This window comes from Pan troglodytes, chromosome 20, assembly GCF_028858775.2.
Source record: "Pan troglodytes isolate AG18354 chromosome 20, NHGRI_mPanTro3-v2.0_pri, whole genome shotgun sequence".
Classification (NCBI taxonomy): Eukaryota; Metazoa; Chordata; class Mammalia; order Primates; family Hominidae; genus Pan; species Pan troglodytes.
Genome location: NC_072418.2, coordinates 43,862,232 through 43,881,536, shown reverse-complemented (window position 1 = coordinate 43,881,536; position 19,305 = coordinate 43,862,232). Strand labels below are relative to the sequence as shown.

General features: G+C 52.1%; 1 protein-coding gene across 2 annotated transcripts; it reads right to left on the bottom strand.

Annotated features, from left to right (window-relative positions):
- Positions 1 to 522: 522 nt before the first annotated feature.
- RAB4B (RAB4B, member RAS oncogene family) lies at positions 523 to 19,259 on the bottom strand. Of its 2 annotated transcripts, XM_016936036.4 has the most exons (8): positions 19,048 to 19,259; positions 17,367 to 17,447; positions 16,967 to 17,081; positions 13,633 to 13,695; positions 13,398 to 13,552; positions 10,696 to 10,791; positions 10,478 to 10,608; positions 523 to 903 (listed from the first exon to the last, which is right to left on the bottom strand). In XM_016936036.4, the coding sequence occupies exons 1-7, from the start codon at positions 19,061 to 19,063 to the stop codon at positions 10,493 to 10,495; spliced, it is 642 nt and encodes a 213-aa protein (XP_016791525.1). In that variant the 5' UTR covers positions 19,064 to 19,259; the 3' UTR covers positions 523 to 903; positions 10,478 to 10,492. The 2 variants fall into 2 exon arrangements, with proteins under 2 accessions (XP_016791525.1, XP_016791526.1); XM_016936037.4 differs by lacking the exon at positions 13,633 to 13,695 and having other exon boundaries at positions 19,048 to 19,239.
- Between the last annotated feature and the right edge of the window lie 46 nt (positions 19,260 to 19,305).

The window sequence follows — 19,305 nt, the reverse complement described above, 5'->3', positions numbered from 1 at the left end:
GAGCTTAGAACACAGATTGTCACAAACTGTCCACACAGTAACAAATTCCCTCCCTCCGCAACAGGCACCTGAGTCATCATGCTTGGTATACCCCACACCACGTCCAATCAGGAAACAAGGCCCCCAAGGCCAGGCCCGGTGGCTCACACCTGTAATTCCAGCACTTTGGGAGGCCAGTGCGGGCGAATCACCTGAGGTTGGGAGTTCGAGACCAACCTGACCAACATGGAGAAACTCCATCTCTACTAAAAATACAAAATTAGCCAAGTGTGGTGGCACATGCCTGTAATCCCAGCTACTCGGGAGGCTGAGGCAGGAGAATAGCTTGAACCCGGGAGGTGGAGGTTGTGGTGAGCCAAGATCACGCCATTGCACTCCAGCCTGGGCAACAAGAAGGAAACTCCATCTCAACAACAACAACAAAAAAACAGAAACAAGGCCCCCAAACACCATGACACATGATTCTTCCATCAGGGACCTCTTCCATCTCCCTGCCATCTCAGAATAATGGAGGCCAAGACACAGGTGTAAACAATGCTTTATGGGGGTAGGGTGGGTGCTGGACAGGCCTCCAGGTAATAAATAACAGGTACTAGCAACAGCAGGGCCAGATGGGGAGTTGGGGACAAATGACCCTGGTCTCAGGCTTTGGGAGCTCTTGGGGTATGGTTAGGGGTTCAGGGGGACAGACGTTAGCCAAGACAGAGGAAGCAGCAGCAGGTACGGGATCCCCCTTCCCCCGTGGCTCAGTCTTGCCCCAAAGCCAGGCCCCACCAGGCCAGAGAAGGGGGACAGGTGGCAACGTAGCTTCTCCAGGGCCAGGGCAGGTTAGGACACGGCCTCTCAGAGCCTGGGCCTGGGCCCCAGCTGGAAGGGCAGGGCTGGTCCTGGAGAACAGGTGAGCTGAAAGAGAAGGGTGTGGTGACCTGCAGGGTCCCCGGGGTCTGTCCAGCCGGTCTCTATCTCATTTCCAGGTATTTCCTTCCCCTCCTATCTGCATCGGTCTGTCCATACCTTTCTTCTCCCGGTTTCTACATTGTCTGATTTTCCGCCTCTCCCCTGCAGGTAATTTGGGGCTTGTGCTGAGGGTACCTGCATCTCCCTCTTTGTTTGCCTCAGAGAGCTGTCTGAGTCTGTAAAGCCACATTTCAACATCTAAATATCATGAATCTGGATGGACGCAGTGGCTCACGCCTGTAATCCCAGCACTGTGGGAAGCCAAGGCAGGAGGAATGCTTGAGCCCAGGAGTTTGAGACCAGCTTAGGCAACACTACGAAACCCCGTCTCTACAAAAACATACAAACATTAGCCAGGCGTAGTGGCATGCACCAGTAGTCCCAGCTACCTGGGGGGCTGAGGTGGGAACATGGCTTGAGCCTGAGAGGTGGAGATTGCAGTGAGCCAAGATTGTGCCACTGCACTCCAGCCTAGGCAACAGAGTGAGACTGTCTCAAAAAAATAAATAGGCCGGGCGCAGTGGCTCATGCCTGTAATCCCAGCACTTTGGGAGGCCAAGGCGGGGAGATCACCTGAAGTCGGGAGTTCCAGACCAGCCTGACCAACATGGAGAAACCTCATCTCCACTAAAAATACAAAATTAGCCAGGTGTGGTGGCACATGCCTGTAATCCCAGCTACTCAGTAGGCTGAGGCAGGAGAATCACGTAAACCCAGGAGGCAGAAGTTATGGTGAGCTGACATCGCACTATTGCACTCCAACCTGGGCAACAAGAGCGAAACTCCATCTCAAAATAAATAAATAAATAAATAAATAAATAAATAAATAAATCGGCCAGGCAGGTGGCTCACGCCTGTAATCCCAGCACTTTGGGAGGCCGAGACAGGCAGATCACAAGGTCAGGAGTTCAAGACCACCCTGGCCAATGGTGAAACCTCGTCTCTACTAAAAATACAAAAATTAGCCAGGCGTGGTGGCAGGTGCCTGTAGTCCCAGCTACTTGGGAGGCTGAGGCAGGAGAATCACTTGAACCCAGGAGGCGGAGGTTGCAGTGAGCCAAGATCACACCACTGCACTCCAGCCCGGGCGACAGAGGGACACTCCATCTCAAAAAATTTAAATAAATAAATAAATAAAATGAACTGCCTTCTTATCTTTCTGTGTCCCTCTATGTTCCTGGATCACCCTGGCTCTAAGTCTCATTTCACTGTTCTCCAAGCTGGGGAGACAACGTTAGGTTAGTGGTTCTCACTTTGGTTGTATATAGCATTACCTGGGAGCTTCCAGAAATCCTGAAACTGGCTGGCTCACATCTTTTTTTTTTTTTTTTTTTTTTTTTTTTGGAGATGGAGCCTCGCTCTATTGCCTGGGCTGAAGTGCAGTGGCGCGATCTAGGCTCACTGCAAGCTTCGCCTCCTGCATTCACGCCATTCTCCTGCCTCAGCCTCCTGAGTAGCTGGGACTACAGGCACTTGCCACCACGCCTGGCTAATTTTTTTTTTTTTTTTTTTTTTTTTTTTTGTATTTTTAGTAGAGACGGGGTTTCACTTGATCTACAGATCAAGCCAGGATGGTCTTCATCTCCTGACCTTGTGATCCGCCCGCCTCAGCCCCCCAAAGTGCTGGGATCACAGGCGTGAGCCACCATGCCCGGCCTGGCACACGTCTTTAATCCCAGCACTTTGGGAGGCCAAGGTGGGAGAAATCGTTTGAGGCCAGGAGTTTGAGACCAGCCTGGGCAACATAGTGAGACCTCATCTCTATTTATCTTTTAATTAAGAAAAAGTCCTGAAACCACTTCAGAATCTCTAGGGTGAGGCCTGGGCATCAGTATCTTTTAAAATTCTCCAGGTCATTCTAATGTGTGTCACTGCCTTGGTGGGGAAATCAGTTTGGTGGGTCTTGACCAGTTTTTAAATTCAAACAGAATAGCACAGAACGGCAAATACCAGAGTGCATCATATATAATAAGAATAGTCTATTGGTTGGGCGGGCACAGTGGCTCACGCCTATAATCCTAGCACTTTGGGAGGCAAAGGCAAGAGAGGATCACTTGGGCCCAGGAGTTCAAGACCAGCCTGGGCAACATAGACACCATCTCTACAAAATTAAAACATTATTTAAAAAAAAAAAAATTTGTAAATAGGCCGGGCGCAGTGGCTCATGCCTATAATCCCAACACTTTGGGAGGCTGACAGGCAGATCACCTGAGGTCAGGAGTTTGAGACCAGCCTGGCCAACATGCTGAAACCCTGTCTCTACTAAAAATACAAAGAAATTAGCTGGGCGTGGTGGCGGGCGCCTGTAATCCCAGCTACTAGGGAGGCTGAGGCAAGAGAATCGCTTGAACTTGAGAGGCGGAGATTTCAGTGAGCCGAGATCACGCCATTGCACTCCAACTTGGGCAACATGAGCGAAACTCCATCTCAAAAAATAATAATAATAATTTAAAAAGATATATTATATTGGTTGGCTGGGCTTGGTGGCTCATGCCTGTAATCTCAGCACTTTGGGAGGCTGAGGTGGAGGATTGCTTGAGGCCAGGAGTTTTTTTGTTTTGGTTTGGTTTGGTTTTTTTGGTTTGTTTGTTTTTGTTTTTGTGAGACAGAGTCTAGCTCTGTCGCCCAGGCTGGAGTGCAGTGGTGCGATCTCGGCTCACTAAAACCTCCGATTCCAGGGATCAAGCTATTCCTCTGCCTCAGCCCCCTGAGTAGCTGGGATTACAGGAGCACACCACCACACCTGGCTAATTTTTGTATTTTTAGTAGAGGTGGGGTTTTACCATGTTGGTCACCCTGGTCTCGAACTCCTGACCTCGTGATCTGCCTGCCTCAGCCCCCCAAAGTGGTGGGATTACAGGCGTGAGCCACTGCACCCGGCAAGACCAGGAGTTTAAGACCAACCCCGCTAACATAGTGAGACCATATCTAAAAAAAAAAAAAAAAAACAGAAAAAAGAAAAAAGGAAAAGAGTCCAGGCATGGTGGCTCCCACCTGTAATTCCAGCACTTTGGGAGGCTGAGGTGGGTGGATCACTTGAGCTCAGGAGTTCGAGACCAGCCTGAGCAACATGGTGAAACCCCATCTCTTCAAAAAATAAAAATATAAAAATTAGCTGGGCGTGGTGGTGCACACCAGTAGTCCCAGTTACTTGGGGGGCTGAGGTGGGAGAAACACTTGAGCCCAGGAGGTCAAGGCTGCAGTGAGCTGAGATGGTGCCACTGCACTTCAGCCTGGATGACAAAGTGAGACCCTTCTCAAAAAAAAAAGGAAAAGGAAAAGAATATCATATTGGCCAAAAGAGACAGAAAACAAATTGGTGGTTGCTAGGGGCTGGGGGAAATGGAGAGTGACTGCTTAATAAATATGGGTACAAAGGTATAAGGTACAAAGCAGTATAAGTATGGTACCTCTTAGAGTAATGAAAACGTTCTGAGGCCGGGCGCAGTGGCTCACGCCTGTAATCCCAGCACTTTGGGAGACCGAGGCGGGTGGATCACCTGAGGTCAGGAGTTCAAGCCAGCCTGGCCACGGTCAAATGCCATTTCCACTAAAAATACGAAAATTAGCCGGGTGTGGTGGTGCATGCCTGTAATTCCAGCTACTCCAGAGGTTGAGGCAGGAGAATTGCTTGAACCCTGGAAGTGGAGCTTGCAATGAGCCGAGATCGCACCACTGCACTCCAGCCTGGGTAACAGAGCGAGACTGTCTCCAAAAAAAAGAAAAGAAAAAAAAAGAAAACATTCTGGAACAACACAGAAGTGGTGATTGCACAACCCTGTGAATGTACTAAATGCCACTGAATTGTACACTTTGAAAAGTCACGTAAATGTATGTTATGTGACTTTCATTTTAGTGCCAAGAAACGAAAGAATACTGGTGGTAGGAAAATGTGTGTTTGAGTTTTATATGTGGGTGGGATCTGCTACAGTCAGTCCTTGATTAACACATAAAATATATTTCCTCCTGTAGATTGCAGTCAGCAAAGTGTGAAAAAGCCTTGCCTTGCCTTGTTACATTTCACCTACTGAGGGCAAACTCTCTAGGACAGAGTCTCTGCTAAGCCCTGAGGTGAAGAAGACACACCCATTCATTTGAGCTCAGCCCAAAGATGGATAAGAAGAAAACTTTAAAAACAGCCCTCATCGATCAAGTCTTGACCATCAGGCCCCATTCTGAGCACTTTCGTGAATTAATGTATTTCTTCTTCTCAACACCTATAGAAGCAGGTGCTATTATTAGCCTCATTTTACAGATGAGCAAACTTAGGCTCAGGCACAGCAGGTGCAAAGTCCTGGAAAGACAAGAGAGCACTGTCCGAAGACATCATCCTTGATTCCTCTCTCTCTTTTAGATTACACATCCATTCCATCAGGAAATCATGTTGGCTCTGCCTTCCAAGTAGATCCAAGGTCTAACCACTTGTTCCCCACCTGTCCCGCCCTGGAGCTGCCAAGGGCTGGGAGGGGATTTAGCATGAAGTATAGAAGGGAGAACTGGCAAGACATACACATCCCCCAGAGAAGGAGGGATGGGGACCAAATCCTGCAGGGTTTTGAAAGCCTGTCAAGAAGTTTGGGGCCGGGTGCAGTGGCTCATGCCTATAATTCCAGCACTTTGGATGCTGAGGTGGGTGGATCACTTGAGGCCAGGAGTTTGTGAGCAGCTGGCCAACATGGTGAAACCCTGTCTCTACTAAAAATATAAAAACTTTGCCAGGCGTTGGTGGCCCATGCCCATAGTCCCAGCTACTCAGGAGGCTGGGGCACCAGAATTGCTTGAACCTGGAAGCGGAGGTTGCGGTGAGCCGAAATCGCGCCACTGCACTCCAGCCTGAGTGACAGAGTGAGACTCTATCTCAAAAAAAAACAAAAGTTTGGACCAAGCCTGGAGGAACAAGTAGTGCTGCCTGGAGGAAGGAAGGAGGTTGCCAGGGAAAAGAGGGTAGGAATGTTCCAAGCAGAGGCCCAGCATGAGCAAGGGCCCAGATGAATGGGAAGAACTTCAGTGTGGCTGGAGTGGCCTGAGAGGTAGGGAGACCGACAAGTGGCTGAGGCCGGTGAGGCTGGGCTGGCAGGGGCCAGTCCCTGCAGAGGGTCAAACACCAGGCTGAGGAGTTCAGCTGTGTCCTGGGGCCCTGAGATGCATGGATGGTTTTGAAAAAGGGAGTGACAGGAGCAGATATGTGTGTTAGAAAGACCCAGTGGCTGCATCAAAAGGAGACAGGATTGGCTGGGCACAGTGGCTCAGGCCTGTAATCCCAGCACTTTGGGAGGCCAAGGCGGGTGAATCACCTGAAGTCAGGAGTTCAAGACCAGCCTCACGAGCATGGCAAAACCCTGTCTGTATTAAAAATACAAAAATTGGCTAGGCGCAATGTCTCACGCCTGTCATCCCAGCACTTTGGGAGGCCGAGGCAGGTGGATCACGAGGTCAGGAGATCGAGACCATCCTGGCTAACATGGTGAAACCCCATCTCTACTAAAAATACAAAAAATTAGCCAGACGTGGTGGCACGCACCTGTAGTCCCAGCTACTCGGGAGGCTGAGGCAGAAGAATCACCTGAACCCAGGAGGCGGAGGTTGCAGTGAGCCGAGACTGCACCACTGCACTCCAGCCTGGGCAACAGAGTGAGACTGCATCTCGAGAAAAAAAAAAAAAAATACAAAAATTAGCTGGTTGTGGCAGTACATGCCTGTAATCCCAGCTACTTGGGAGGCTGAGGCAGGAGAATCACTTGAACCCGGGAGGCGGAGGTTGCAGTGAGCCAAGATGGCGCCACTGCACTCTAGCCTGGGTGACAGAGTGAGCAGAGTGAGATTCTCTCTAAAATAAAAAAATTTAAAAAAAAAAAAAAGGCTCATGCCTGTAATCCCAGCACTTTGGGAGGCCAAGGCGGGAGGATCACGAGGTCAGGAGATCGAGACCATCCTGGCTAACACCGTGAAACCCCATCTCTACTAAAAAAAATACAAAAAATTAGCTGGGCGTGGTGACGGGTGCCTGTAGTCCCAGCTACTCAGGAGGCTGAGGCAGGAGAATGGCGTGAACCCAGGAGGCGGAGCTTGCAGTAAGCCGAGATCGCGCCACTGCACTCCAGCCTGGGTGACAGAGCGAGACTCTGTCTCAAAATAAAAAGACAGGAACCAAAAAAAAAAAAAAGAGAGAGGCCAAGACTGGAAGACAGAGAGTCTAGGGAGGACATGAACCCTATTCCCTTCTCAGCCACTCCTCTTCCTGCCCCCTTGTCCTGTCCTCCACCATCTTCCCTGGACTTTGCAGCAGCTTCCTCTCTGGTGTCCTGGTGACCTCCTCTGTCCCTCACAGCCCCTTCCCTTTATGCAGCCAGAGGAACTCTCTGCACCCCTGAATCTGATCCTGTCCTTCCTCTGTTCAGAAGCCTCCCGTGGCTCCCACACAGGGTATAAGCCAGAGGCCTCCCCAGGGCGCACAGGCCCTAACTGATCTGCTTCCTCCAACCCCTGACCCCATCTCATGCTGTACCCACAAAACACACACAGGTCCTCCATGATGCCCACACTGGCTGCTTCGGTCACCCTCACCGATACCAGGCATACCCCTCGCTAGAAGCGTTGCTGTGCTCTCCAGCAGTGCTCTTGCCCCAGATCCCCACAGGCCTCCCTATCTCCCTTCCTTCACTCAAATGTCATCTTCTCAGCGAGGCTTCCCTCCTCATCTTGTTTAAATGTACACTCTTGGCCAGGTGCGGTGGCTGACGCCTGTAATCCCAGCACTTTGGGAGGCTGAGGTGGGCGGATCACGAGGTCAAGAGATCGAGACCAACCTGGCCAACATGGTGAAATGTCTCTACTAAAAATACAAAAATTAGCTGGGCATGGTGGCACACACCTATAGTCCCAGCTACTCGGGAGACTGAGGCAGGAGAATTGCTTGAACCCAGGAGGCAAAGGTTGCAGTGAGCCGAGATCGTGCCACTGCACTCTAGCATGGCGACAGAGTGAGACTCTGTCTCAAAAAAAAAAAAAAAAAAAAAGGCTGGGCGCGGTGGCTCCCGCCTGTAATCCCAGCACTTTGGGAGGCTGAGGCGGGCGGATCACCTGAGGTCGGGAGTTCCAGACCAGCCTGACCAACACGGAGAAACCCCGTCTCTACTAAAAATACAAAATTAGCTGGGCGTGGTGGCACATGCCTGTAATCCCAGCTACTCAGGAGACTGAGGCAGGAGAATTGCTTGAACCTGGGAGGCAGAGGTTGCGGTGAGCCGAGATCGCGCCATTGCACTCCAGCCTGGGCAACAAGAGTGAAACTCCATCTCAGAAAAAAAAAAGTACATTCTTGGCCGGGCGCAGTGGCTCACGCCTGTAATCTCAACATTTTAGTAGGCCGAGAGTGGGTGGATCACTTGAGGTCAGGAGTTTGAGACCAGCCTGGCCAACATGATGAAACCCTGTGTCGGCCAGGTGCGGTGGCTCACACTGTAATCCCGGCACTTTGAGAGGCCGAGGCGGGCAGATCACAAGGTCAAGAGATCGAGACCAGCCTGGCCAATATGGTGAAACCCCATCTCTACTAAATACATAAAAATTAGCCAGGCGTGGTGGCGGGCGCCTGTAGTTCCAGCTACTCAGGAGGCTGAGGCAACTTGAACTCAGGAGGCAGAAGTTACAGTGAACCAAGATCATGCCACTGCACTCTAGCCTGGGCAACAGAGCAAGACTCCGTCTCAAAAAAAAAAAAAAAAAGAAACCCTGTCTCTATAAAAATTAAAAAAAATTAGCCAGGCATGGTGGTAGTTGCCTGTAATCTCAGCTACTCGGGAGGCTGAGGCAGGAGAATCACTTGAACCCAGGAGGCGGAGGTTTCAGTGAGCCGAGATCACGCCACAGCACTCCATCCTGGGTAACAGAGCAATACCCCGTCTCAAAGAAAAAAAAAAAGTACACTCCTCTACCCTATCCACCCATCTGTGCCTGTTTTATTTTTCCCCATAGTTCTTACCTCCCTCACTACTACATACTTTACTTTTTTTTTTTTTTTAGAGTCTCGCTCTGTCACCCAGGCTGGAATGCAGTGGCGCATGGTCACAGCTCACTGCAGCCTCGAACACCTGGGCTCAAGCCATCCTCCCACCTCAGCCTCCCAAGTAGCTGGGACTCCAGGTGCACACCACCACGCCTCGCTAATTTTAAAAAACTTTTTGTGGAGATAAGGTTGCTTTGTTGCCCAGCCTGGTCTCAAAGTGATCTTCCCATCTCACCCTGCCAAAGTGCTGGGATTACAGGTGTGAGCCACTGCGCCCAGTCGACTTACATCTCTTGTTTATCACCTGTCTCCCCCAAAGAGAATGTCAGCACCATGAGGATGGGAGTCTGTTGTACCCCCTGCCATATCCCCAGTGCCTTGAGCAGGGCCTGGCACACAGCAGGCGCTCAATAAATCGCTGGAGAACTATGAATGGGAGGGTCAAGGTCTAGGGCAAGAAGCTGGCCTGGGGCTGCAGGTGGATTCCCTGTGGCCCGGCAGATGTCTCCTTTTTTTTTTTTTTTTTTTTTTGAGACAGAGTCTTGCTCTGTCGCCCAGGCTGGAATGCAGTGGCTGAATCTTGGCTCACTGCACCCTCAGCTTCCTGGGTTCAAGTGATTCTCCTGCCTCAGTCTCCCAAGTAGCTGGGACTATAGGCATGTACCACCATGCCTGGCTAATTTTTGTATTTTTAGTAGAGGAGGGGTTTCACCACGTTGGCCAGGCTGGTCTAGAACTCCTCACCTTATGTATACCCCCCATCAAATGCAACCCCTCTGCCTGTGTCCCCTCATCCCACCCTGACCCCTCTGCCTCTGCCTGCCCTATCCCACCCTGATCCCTCTGCCTGTGCCCCGACCCTGGCCCTGACCCCCCTGGGCCTCTCCCCTGCTGGCTCTGACCCCTCTCCCCCAGTGCTTCCCCATCTGGTCCTGACCTTTCTTTCTTTTTTTTTTTTTGAGACAAAGTCTTGCTCTTGTCACCCAGGCTGGAGTGCAATGGTGTGATCTCAGCTCACTGCAACCTCCACCTCCCAGGTTCAAGTGATTCTCCTGCCTCAACTTCCCGAGTAGCTGGGATTACAGGCACCTGCCACCACGCACAGCTAATTTTTGTATGTTTAGTAGAGAGGGGGCTTCACCATGTTGGCCAGGCTGGTCTCGAACTCCTGACCTCAGGTGATCCGCCCGCCTCGGCCTTCCAAAGTACAGGGATTAAAGGCATGAGCCACCGAGCCCGGGCTGGCCCTGACCTTTCTGAGCTGTCACTGTCTGGAAGTGGGTCTGTCTCCCCACCCCCACCCAATGAACTGCCTCCGCCCGCCTCGGACTCCCAAAGTGCTGAGATTACAGGCATGAGCCACTGCGCCCAGCCAGATGCCTCCTTTAGCTTGTGTGTTTTTGCATCTTTCTCTCACTCTGTTTCTCTTGTCATCACATGTTCAGTGTCTATCTCCACACCATCTCCCCCATTCCCAAGAGACCGCCCTGCCTCCCTAAGCCCCCAGTGTCCCACCTGGCTCCACAGAGCTCAGCAGCCACACGGCTGAGGGGCCACGGCCTGGGCACTCCGAGGCTGCCGAAGCTGGCGGAGGGACGCATCCCCGTACTGAATGCCAGAGCCCATCCTCTCCGGGTCTAGCTCGCCTGTGGGGAAGGGGAGAGGTCAGCATTGGTTGCCTGGAGACCCCCGGGCCTGCCCTTCGCTCCCACTCGGGCCGGTCAGGGCCTCACCTGAGTCAATCTTGTTGAGGATAGTGCGGGCACACTTGAGGAACGCCTCCTCCACGTTCTCGCCTGTGAGAGCGCTGGTCTCCAGGAACATCAGCTCTGCAGGGGCACACACTCTGAGGTCAGGGCCCCAGTTAGTCCCCACCCTCCACTGAGCTCTCACCTGCTGACTCTCATCCTGTTCCTCCAATGTTCCATCCCCCCTTACCCTCACCTCAGGCCTCTGCGCATGCCTTTTCCCTGCCACTAATGTCCGCTTCCCGATATGCCCACCCAGCTCTTCCCTCAGAGCTCAGCTCACACAGCTCCTCCTCCAAGAAGTCCTCCCTGACTTCCTGGGCTGAGTCAGGTACCGACTTAGGGCTCCCACAGCTTCTTGTGGCCCCCTATCCTGGCCCTGACCCCTCTGCTTGTGCTTCCTCATCCTGGCCCCAACCCTCTGCCTGGGTCCCCATCCCACCCCTGACCCTTCTGCCTGGGCCTGCCCCATTCCATTCCTGACCCTTCTGCCTGGACCTGCCCCATTCCACCCCTGACCCTTCTGCCTAGGCCTGCCCCATTCCACCCCTGAGCCCTCTGCCCATGCTCCCCCATCCCATGCAACCGCTCTGCCTGTGCCTCCCAAACTTGGCCTTGACCCCTCTACCTGGGCCCCCCATCCCACCCCAACCCCTCTGCCCTTGCCCCCCATCCCATGTAACTCCTCTGCCTGTGTCCCCTCATCCCAACTGACCCCTCTGCCTCTGCCTGCCCTATCCCAGCCCTGACCCCTCTGCCTGTGTTCTCCATCCCACCCCGATCCCTCTGCCTGCCCCCCCAGTACTGGCCCTGACCCCTCTGGGGCTCTCCCCTGCTGGCTCTGACCCCTGTCTCCTGGTGCTTCGCCATCAAGCCCTGACCTTTCTGAGGTGTCACTGTCTGGAAGTGGGTCTGTCCTTCCACCCTCACCCACTGAACTGTGAGCTCCATGAAGGTTGGGCCTAGGGCTGTCTCCAACACTGTGTCTCTAGCACCATCTAGGACAGGAACAGGCCAACCAGAGTCTACCCATCAGCAGCATGACAAGGCCCTACAGTCAGAAAATCAGAGCTGAATTCACACCCACACCTCTCTGATGGCAAAACCTCCTTTAAACCTGGAGGTTGCAAAACAGGGGAACACAGGCAGATCTCAAGCCACCAGATGTGGGTGGTTTGGCCAACACAATGTTTTCAAATGAGTTTATACTTGCAAACCTTTTTTGTTTTTTTCTTTGAGACAAAGTCTCTCTCTGTCCCCTAGACTGGAGTGCAGTGGTGTGATTGCAGATCACTGCAGCCTCGAACTTCTGGGCACAAGTGATCCTCCTGCCTCAACCTCCTGAGTACCCCAGACCACAGGCACATACCACCACACCCAGGCTTTTTTTTTTTTTTTTTTTTTTTTGTAGAGGCAGGGTCTCACTCTGTTACACAGGCTGGTCTAAAACTCCTGATCTCAAGTGATGCTCCTACCTTGGCCTCCCAAAATGCTGGGATTACAGGTGTGAGCCATTGTGGTTGGCCCTTGCAAACCTTTTGGTGTGGGTTGTCAGTATGCTGCACTCCCCTTAACACCAGTACCTGTTACTCAAGGATCTACCCCATCCCATCTCCTGTATTCAAAAATGTGCCTTTCGCCGGGCGCAGTGTCTCACGCCTGTAATCCCAGTACTTTGGGAGGCCGAGGCAGTCGGATCACAAGGTCAGGAGTTCGAGATCAGCCTGGCCAATATGGTGAAACCCCGTCTCTACTAAAAATATAAAAATTAGCCAGGCGTTGTGGCGCGCACCTGTAGTCCCAGCTACTCGGGAGGCTGAGGCAGAAGAATCACTTGAACCCGGGAGGCAGAAGTTGCAGTGAGCCAAGATTGCGCCACTATACTCCAGCCTGGGCAACAGAACAAGACTCCGTCTCAAAAAAAAAAAAAAAAGTGCCTTTCACCTAGGGCCATCTGGGGTTGCAATCTCTACATTAAACCAATACCCGGGAAGGTGCGGTAGGAGGAAAAAATAAATAAAATAATTAATTTAAAAAACCAATACCCTGTGCGGCCTCCCGACGGTAGGCGAAACCTTAGCGGCCAACATTAATCTAGCACCCCCTCTGTGGCGGGTGCTAAGGACTTTCCACAATCTCCCTTAATCATCACAGCACACTGTGGGGCAGAAACACTGTGATCCCACTTTCCAGATGAAGAAACTGAGAACCAGTGTAATCACATAGCTCACTGATGGCAACACTTAGTTTTGTTGTTGTTGTTGTTTTTGGAGACAGTGTCTTGCTCTGTCTCCCAGACTGGAGTACAATGGCGTGATCACAGCTCACTGCAGTCTTAAACTCTCAGGCTCAGGTGATCCTCCTGCCTCAGCCTCCACTGTAGCTGGGACTACAGCCATGAGCCACCACACCCAGCTAATTTTTTAAATTTTTTGTAGAGATAGGATCTCACTGTGTTGTCCAGGCTGGTCTCAAACTCCTGGGCTCAAGCAGTCCTCCCACCTTGGCCTCCCAAACTGCTGGGATTACAGGTGTGAGCCACTACACCCAGCCAACACTCAAATTTGAACCCAGACTTCTGAACCTCCACGTTCCCCTGCTGGGTACAGCCACTGAGAGCCAGTAAACCCATGGTCCCTGTGGACTGTCCACCCCCACCACCACCTGGTCCACGACACAGCCCTCACCATTCTCCTGGGCAAAGCGGGAGGCCTCCAGGAAAGTGACCTCCCGCTCAGGGTCCAGGTCCTTCTTGTTGCCACAGAGGATGACCACGATGTTGGGGCTGGCCAGGGTGCGGGCATCCGTCAGCCAGGCAGCCAGTGAGTTGTATGTCTCCCGGCTGTGGAGAAGGGAGAAGGGAGGGAGGCAGTGCGGGAGAGGAACCACCCATGCCCTACCCCACCCACCCCGGGCACCCACCTGGTGATGTCGTACACCAGCAGGGCTCCAGCCGCCCCTCGGTAATAACTCCGCGTCACTGACCTGTGGGGCCAGGGGGACCCAGTCACCCCCAAGGCTGGGGTCTGCCCCGAGAATGCCCCCCTCTACAGAGAGAGACTGGTGGTTCGGAGGCCCCCCTTTCACTGCTGGCCCATCCCCCAAAACCTGGCCTTGGTCGGGTCACCATGCAATTCCTCTCTTCTTGCATCCTTGAAGTCCCTCTCTCTTCGCCTCTCTCAGCTTCTATCTCACTTAGCTGGCCAGCTGTCTCTATTTATGAATCTCCGTTTTTGTCTCTCCCTGTGTCCCTATCTTTCCATTCATCTGTTTTTCTCTCTGTGTCTCTTTCATGTGTGTCTTATTTTTTATTTTTTTGACGGTCTTGCTCTGTAGCCCAGGCTGGAGTGCAGTGGTACGATCTTGGCTCACTGCATCCTCGACCTCCTAGGCTCAGTATCCCAAGGGAGAGATCCTCCCACCTCAGCCTATGGAGTGTCTGGGACTACAAGTGTGCACCACCACACCTGGCTAATTTCTTAATATTTTTTGTAAAGATGGGGCTTTGCTAGGTTGCCGAGGCTGGTCTCCAACTCCTGGGCTCAAGTGATTCTCCTGCCTTAACCTATGTGTCTTTTTCCTTTTTCTTTTTCTTTTTTTTTTTTTTTTTTTTGAGTAGGAGTCTCACTCGTCTCCCAGGCTGGGGTGCAGTGGCATGATCTCGGCTCACTGCAACCACTGCAACCTCCACCTCCCGGGTTCAAGTGATTCTCCCACCTCAGCCTCTCGAGTAGCCAGGATTACAGATGCACGCCACCACATCAGGCTAATTTTTGTATTTTTAGTAGAGATGGGGTTGGCCATGTTGGCCAGTCTGATCTCGAACCCCTGAGCTCAAGTGATCCGCCCACCTTGGCCTCCCAAAGTGTTGGGATTACAGGCGTGAGCCACTGTGCCCGGCCCTACATGTCTTTACTGATTGATTGATTGATTGATTGACTGATTGATTGAGATGGAGTTTTGCTCTGTCGCCCAGGCTGAAGTGCAGTGGCATGATCTTGGCTCACTGCAACCTCTGCCCCCCGGATGCAAGTGATTCTCCTGCCTCAGCCTCCCAAGTAGCTGGGATTACAGGCATGCACCACCACGCCCGGCTAATTTTTGTATTTTTAGTAGAGATGGGGTTTCGCCATGTTGGCCAGTGTGGTATTGAACTCCTGACCTCAAGTGATCTGCCCGCCTAGGCCTCCCAAAGTGCTGGGATTACAGGCGTGAGCCACCATGCCTGGCCCTATTTAATTCCCTATTTCTGTCTTTTTTGTTTGTTTGTTTCATCTCTGTGGCTCTCTCATGCTTACCTTTGCCTTCCCATGCATTTGTGCATTCATTCATTCAACATTTTCTGAGCAAATCTCCCCTTTGCCTGGCCCTGCCCAAGCACTATACAACATCTGCTTATCCTTCTCCTGCTGTGTCAGGTGGAGGCTCCTTCCCAGTGTAGCCAACTCTGCATTCTCTGTCTCACCAGTCTGGGTCCTTCTGGAACTCATGCAATCATTCCACAGCATTTACTAAGCACTCACCGTAAACCTAGCCCATGCTACACACCTGTCTATCCTTCAGCCCCTCTCTCTGCCTTTGGGCTCTGTGCACCTCAGGCAGTTAATCCATACGCAAGAATTAACTCAGCAGCTACTAGGTGCTGCCATAGATCACACTTTTCCGTGGACTGAATTCCCTCTATTTCTCTCCCTGCTCTCTGTTTCTCCGACTCTCCTAAGGTTTTTTTTTTTTTTTTTTTTTGAAACGGAGCCTCGCTCTGTCGCCCAGGCTGGAGTGCAGTGGCGCGATCTGGGCTCACTACAAGCTCCGCCTTCCGGGTTCATGCCATTCTCCTGCCTCAGCCTCCCAAGTAGCTGGGACTTCCAGCGTCTGCCACCACACCCAGCTAATTTTTTGTATTTTTAGTAGAGACGGGGTTTCACCATGTTAGCCAGGATGGTCTCGATCTCCTGACCTCGTGATCCGCCCGCCTCGGCCTCCCAAAATGCTGGGATTACAGGCATGAGCCACCACGCCCGGCCTCTCCTAAGGTTTCTATGTGTCTATCAACTTTTCTGCTCTGCAGGCATTTCCTGAAGACCTACAGTGTGTTGAGCCCTACGCATTTCTCTCTCTCTCTCTCTCCCACAACACGTCCATTTCTCCATCTCTCTTTTGGAAAGATGGGATTTCACAATGTTGCCCAGGCTGGTCTCAAACTCCTGGACTCAAGCGGTTCTCCTGCCTTGGCGTGTGTGTCTTCAGTTCCCTATTTCTCACTGTCTCTCTTTCTGTTCCATCTCTGTGGCTCTCATGCTCACCCTTGCCTTCCCATAAATTCGTGCATTCATTCATTCAACGTCCAACTACACCTGTCTGACTCACCCTGTCTCCCTCTCTGCCTCTGACCTCTGTTTCTCTGTGTCTCCTCACCTCCCTTTTTTATTTATTTATTCATTTATTTATTTATTTATTTATTTATTCAGAGACAGAGTCTCGCTCTGTCTCCCCGGCTGGGGTGCAGTGGTGCGATCTTGACTCACTACAACTTCTGCCTCCCAGGTTCAAGCAATTCTCCTGCCTCAGCCTCCCGAGTAGCTAGCATCCACCACCACAGCCTGGCTAAATTTTTTTTTATTTTTTTTATTTTTTATTTTTTTTAGTAGAGACACGGTTTCACCATGTTGGCAGGCTGGTCTTGAACTCCTGACTTCAAGTGATCCACCTGCCTCAGCCTCCCACAGTGCTGGGATTATAGGTGTAAGCCACCGTGCCAGGCCTCCTTACCTCCCTTATCATTCTCTTCAACTCTCTTAGTCTCTGTCTCTCTTGCTCTTTTCCTTTCTGAGTGTGAGTCTCTCAAGTTTCCCCTTCTCTTTCTGTTTCAGTGTCTCTCAGTCTCCATCCCTTTCCCCACCCCCAAGCCACTTTTCTCTATCTCTTTTTCTTTCTTTGAGATGGGGTCTCACTATGTTGCCCAGGCTGGTCTCAAACTCCTGGGCTCAGGCAATCTTCCCACCGTGGCCTCCCAAAGCACGGGGATTACCGGCATGAGCCATTGCTCCTGGCCCCTACCTCTTTTTCTTCCACCATCTCTTTCTCTCTCCAGTACTCCCTCTCTCCTTGGATATATATACCTGCTAACTACGGTGTCTCATCTCTCTCTGTCTGCCTTGTCTGCCCTCTCAGTGTCTCCAAGTGACTCTACACACACATCTCTCTCTTTCCTTCTCACTCTCTCTCCCCATCACCCTTGGGAGCCCAACCCACCTACCGAAACCGCTCCTGGCCAGCCGTGTCCCAAATCTGTAGCTTCACAGTCTTCCCACCCACGTTGACCACCCGGGATCCAAACTCCACGCCGATTGTGTGGTTGGAGTCCTGTTTGACTGGGAGTAGGAGGAACAGAAGGGGCAGTACAGGGAGAGAGGAGACAGCTCAGAGGATCCCCCATCCTCCAAGGCCCTCTCAGTCTCTACAAACCCATTCTCATTGCTGGAGTGACTTGAGGTCAAGGAGAACCTAGTAAAGGACATACGACAAAGCAAGGACCAAAAAGCCAGCACTGGACTTGTACCTATGGCCAGCCCTGCCCTCCCCACTGGCTGCCCACCAGCCCACACCATGCACATAAACACAGCTCAGGGTTCCCAGGACCACTGCGGGAAACTCACACTTATTCTCAATGAACTGATGAAGGAGACATGATTTGCCAGTTCCTGCACTGCCAATCACCAGGAATTTGAAGAGGAAGTCTGACCAGATGGAGCCAAAATCAGGGATACCCACAGGGAGAGAAAGATACAGGGAAAAAAGATGTCACAGTTAGAGGGAGAGAAACAGACATAGGCAGAAACAAACCAATAGGTAACAGTAACAGATAACTCTTATGTAGTACTTGCCATGTGCCAGGCACATTCTATATTTTTTTTTTCAACTTTTATTTTAGATTCAGGGGGTACATGTGCAGGGGTTTTTTTGTCGTTGTTTTTGTTTTTTTGAGACAGAGTTTCACTTTTCGTTGCCCAGGCTGGAGTGCAATGGCGCGATCTTGGCTCACCGCAACCTCCACCTCCCAGGTTCAAGCAATTCTCCTGCCTCAGCCTCCCGAGTAGCTGGGATTACAGGCATGCGCCACCACACTCAGCTAATTCTGTATTTTTAGTAGAGACAGGGTTTCTCCATGTTGGTCAGGCTGGTCTCAAACTCCCGACCTCAGGTGATCCGCCCGCCTCAGCCTCCCAAAGTGCTGGGATTACAGGCATGAGCCACCGCGCCCAGCCCACATGTGCAGGTTTGTTACATGGGTCAATTGTGTGTTGTTGTGGGCCAGGAACAGTTCTAAAGGTCTTTACTCACATCAACAGCTCACATCATCCTCAGGAAAACTCTATGAGGGAGGTAGACTAAAAATTATTCCCATTTTCCGGATGAGGAAACAGGCCAGAAAGGTTAACTGACTTGCCCAAAGTGACACAGCTGGGCAGAAGTGAGATTCAAACCTAGGCCAAGGGCTCCAGAGTCCCAGATCTTAGCTATTTCGTCGCTAAAGTCTCTTGAAAGCTATTTAAACAAGGACTACGATATAGCCCTTGTTCCTCTTCACCTCCTACCACCCTCTGACTCATTCACTCCACGATAGCTCCTGACCTTCAGTCTATTCCCTGAAAATGACAAGCTGGTTCTCACCTCAGGGTCTTCGCACTCTTCTCCCTTCTCTTCTATATTTGTCGAATGAATGCGGCTCCCTCTGCCTCCTAAACCTGCACTTCCCCTGCCTCCAATCACCACCTCCTATGGTGCATCCCTACTGATTTTCCACTTCCCGACCTCTCCTTCCCTCCCTCTGCCCAGAACTCGGCTCCATTCTCATGCATAAGTCCCACCCTTTGCCACTAAGTCCTGCCCCTAAAACTCAAGGACAGCCCATCCCCAAACCCATTCCAGAGCTCTCTCCAGCCAGATCAGCCCCAGGGTCCCGAGCTTCCATTCAGTGTTCCCTCTAGCCCATAAGCCCGACTCCTGCCATTCATGCAGTCAGCCCCGCCCCTTCACTCAGGCTCCGCCCAGATCCATTAAGGCCCACCTCTTCCCTCAGGGCCTCCCTGAACCCCTCAGGACCAGCTCCCTCAAATCCCGCCCCAGATCTATTTAACCCACGCACCAGACCCTCAGGCTCCACCTAAATCGATTAAGCTCAGCCTCAGACCCACTAAACCCCTCCCAGCATCCACTTAGGTCCTGCCTCCATCACACCAGACCCCGCCCCCTGATCTACAAAGCCCCGCCCATTCCCACAGGCCGCATCCTCCCTGGGCCCAGACCCAGGACCCCAGCTTCGTCCACCACCCTCACCGTAGGTCTCAGCCATGACTCGGTCGCGGCCGCTGAGGGCCGCAATATGGCGCCGCGGCCGCGCCTGCTCCTCGGCTGGCAGCCGCTCCACTCCGGCTACAGCCCCGGCTCCTTCCTACTCCCCGGGCCCGGCACCGCCACTTCCGCCTCCGCCCCCCTCCGGCGCGACCCGCTCCGGCAGCTGGATACCAGGCGACGCTTTCCGAAGGGCGGGATTGGCGGACTCGCGGGCAGGGGGCGGGACAAGAGGCGCGGATT

Coding starts and splice junctions, on each gene's coding strand:
- RAB4B (XM_016936036.4), bottom strand. Junction 13,553..13,632: donor CTGGTGTACGACATCACCAG/GTGGGTGCCCGG, acceptor CCTTCTCCACAG/CCGGGAGACATACAACTCAC. Junction 10,609..10,695: donor CCTCAACAAGATTGACTCAG/GTGAGGCCCTGA, acceptor CCTTCCCCACAG/GCGAGCTAGACCCGGAGAGG.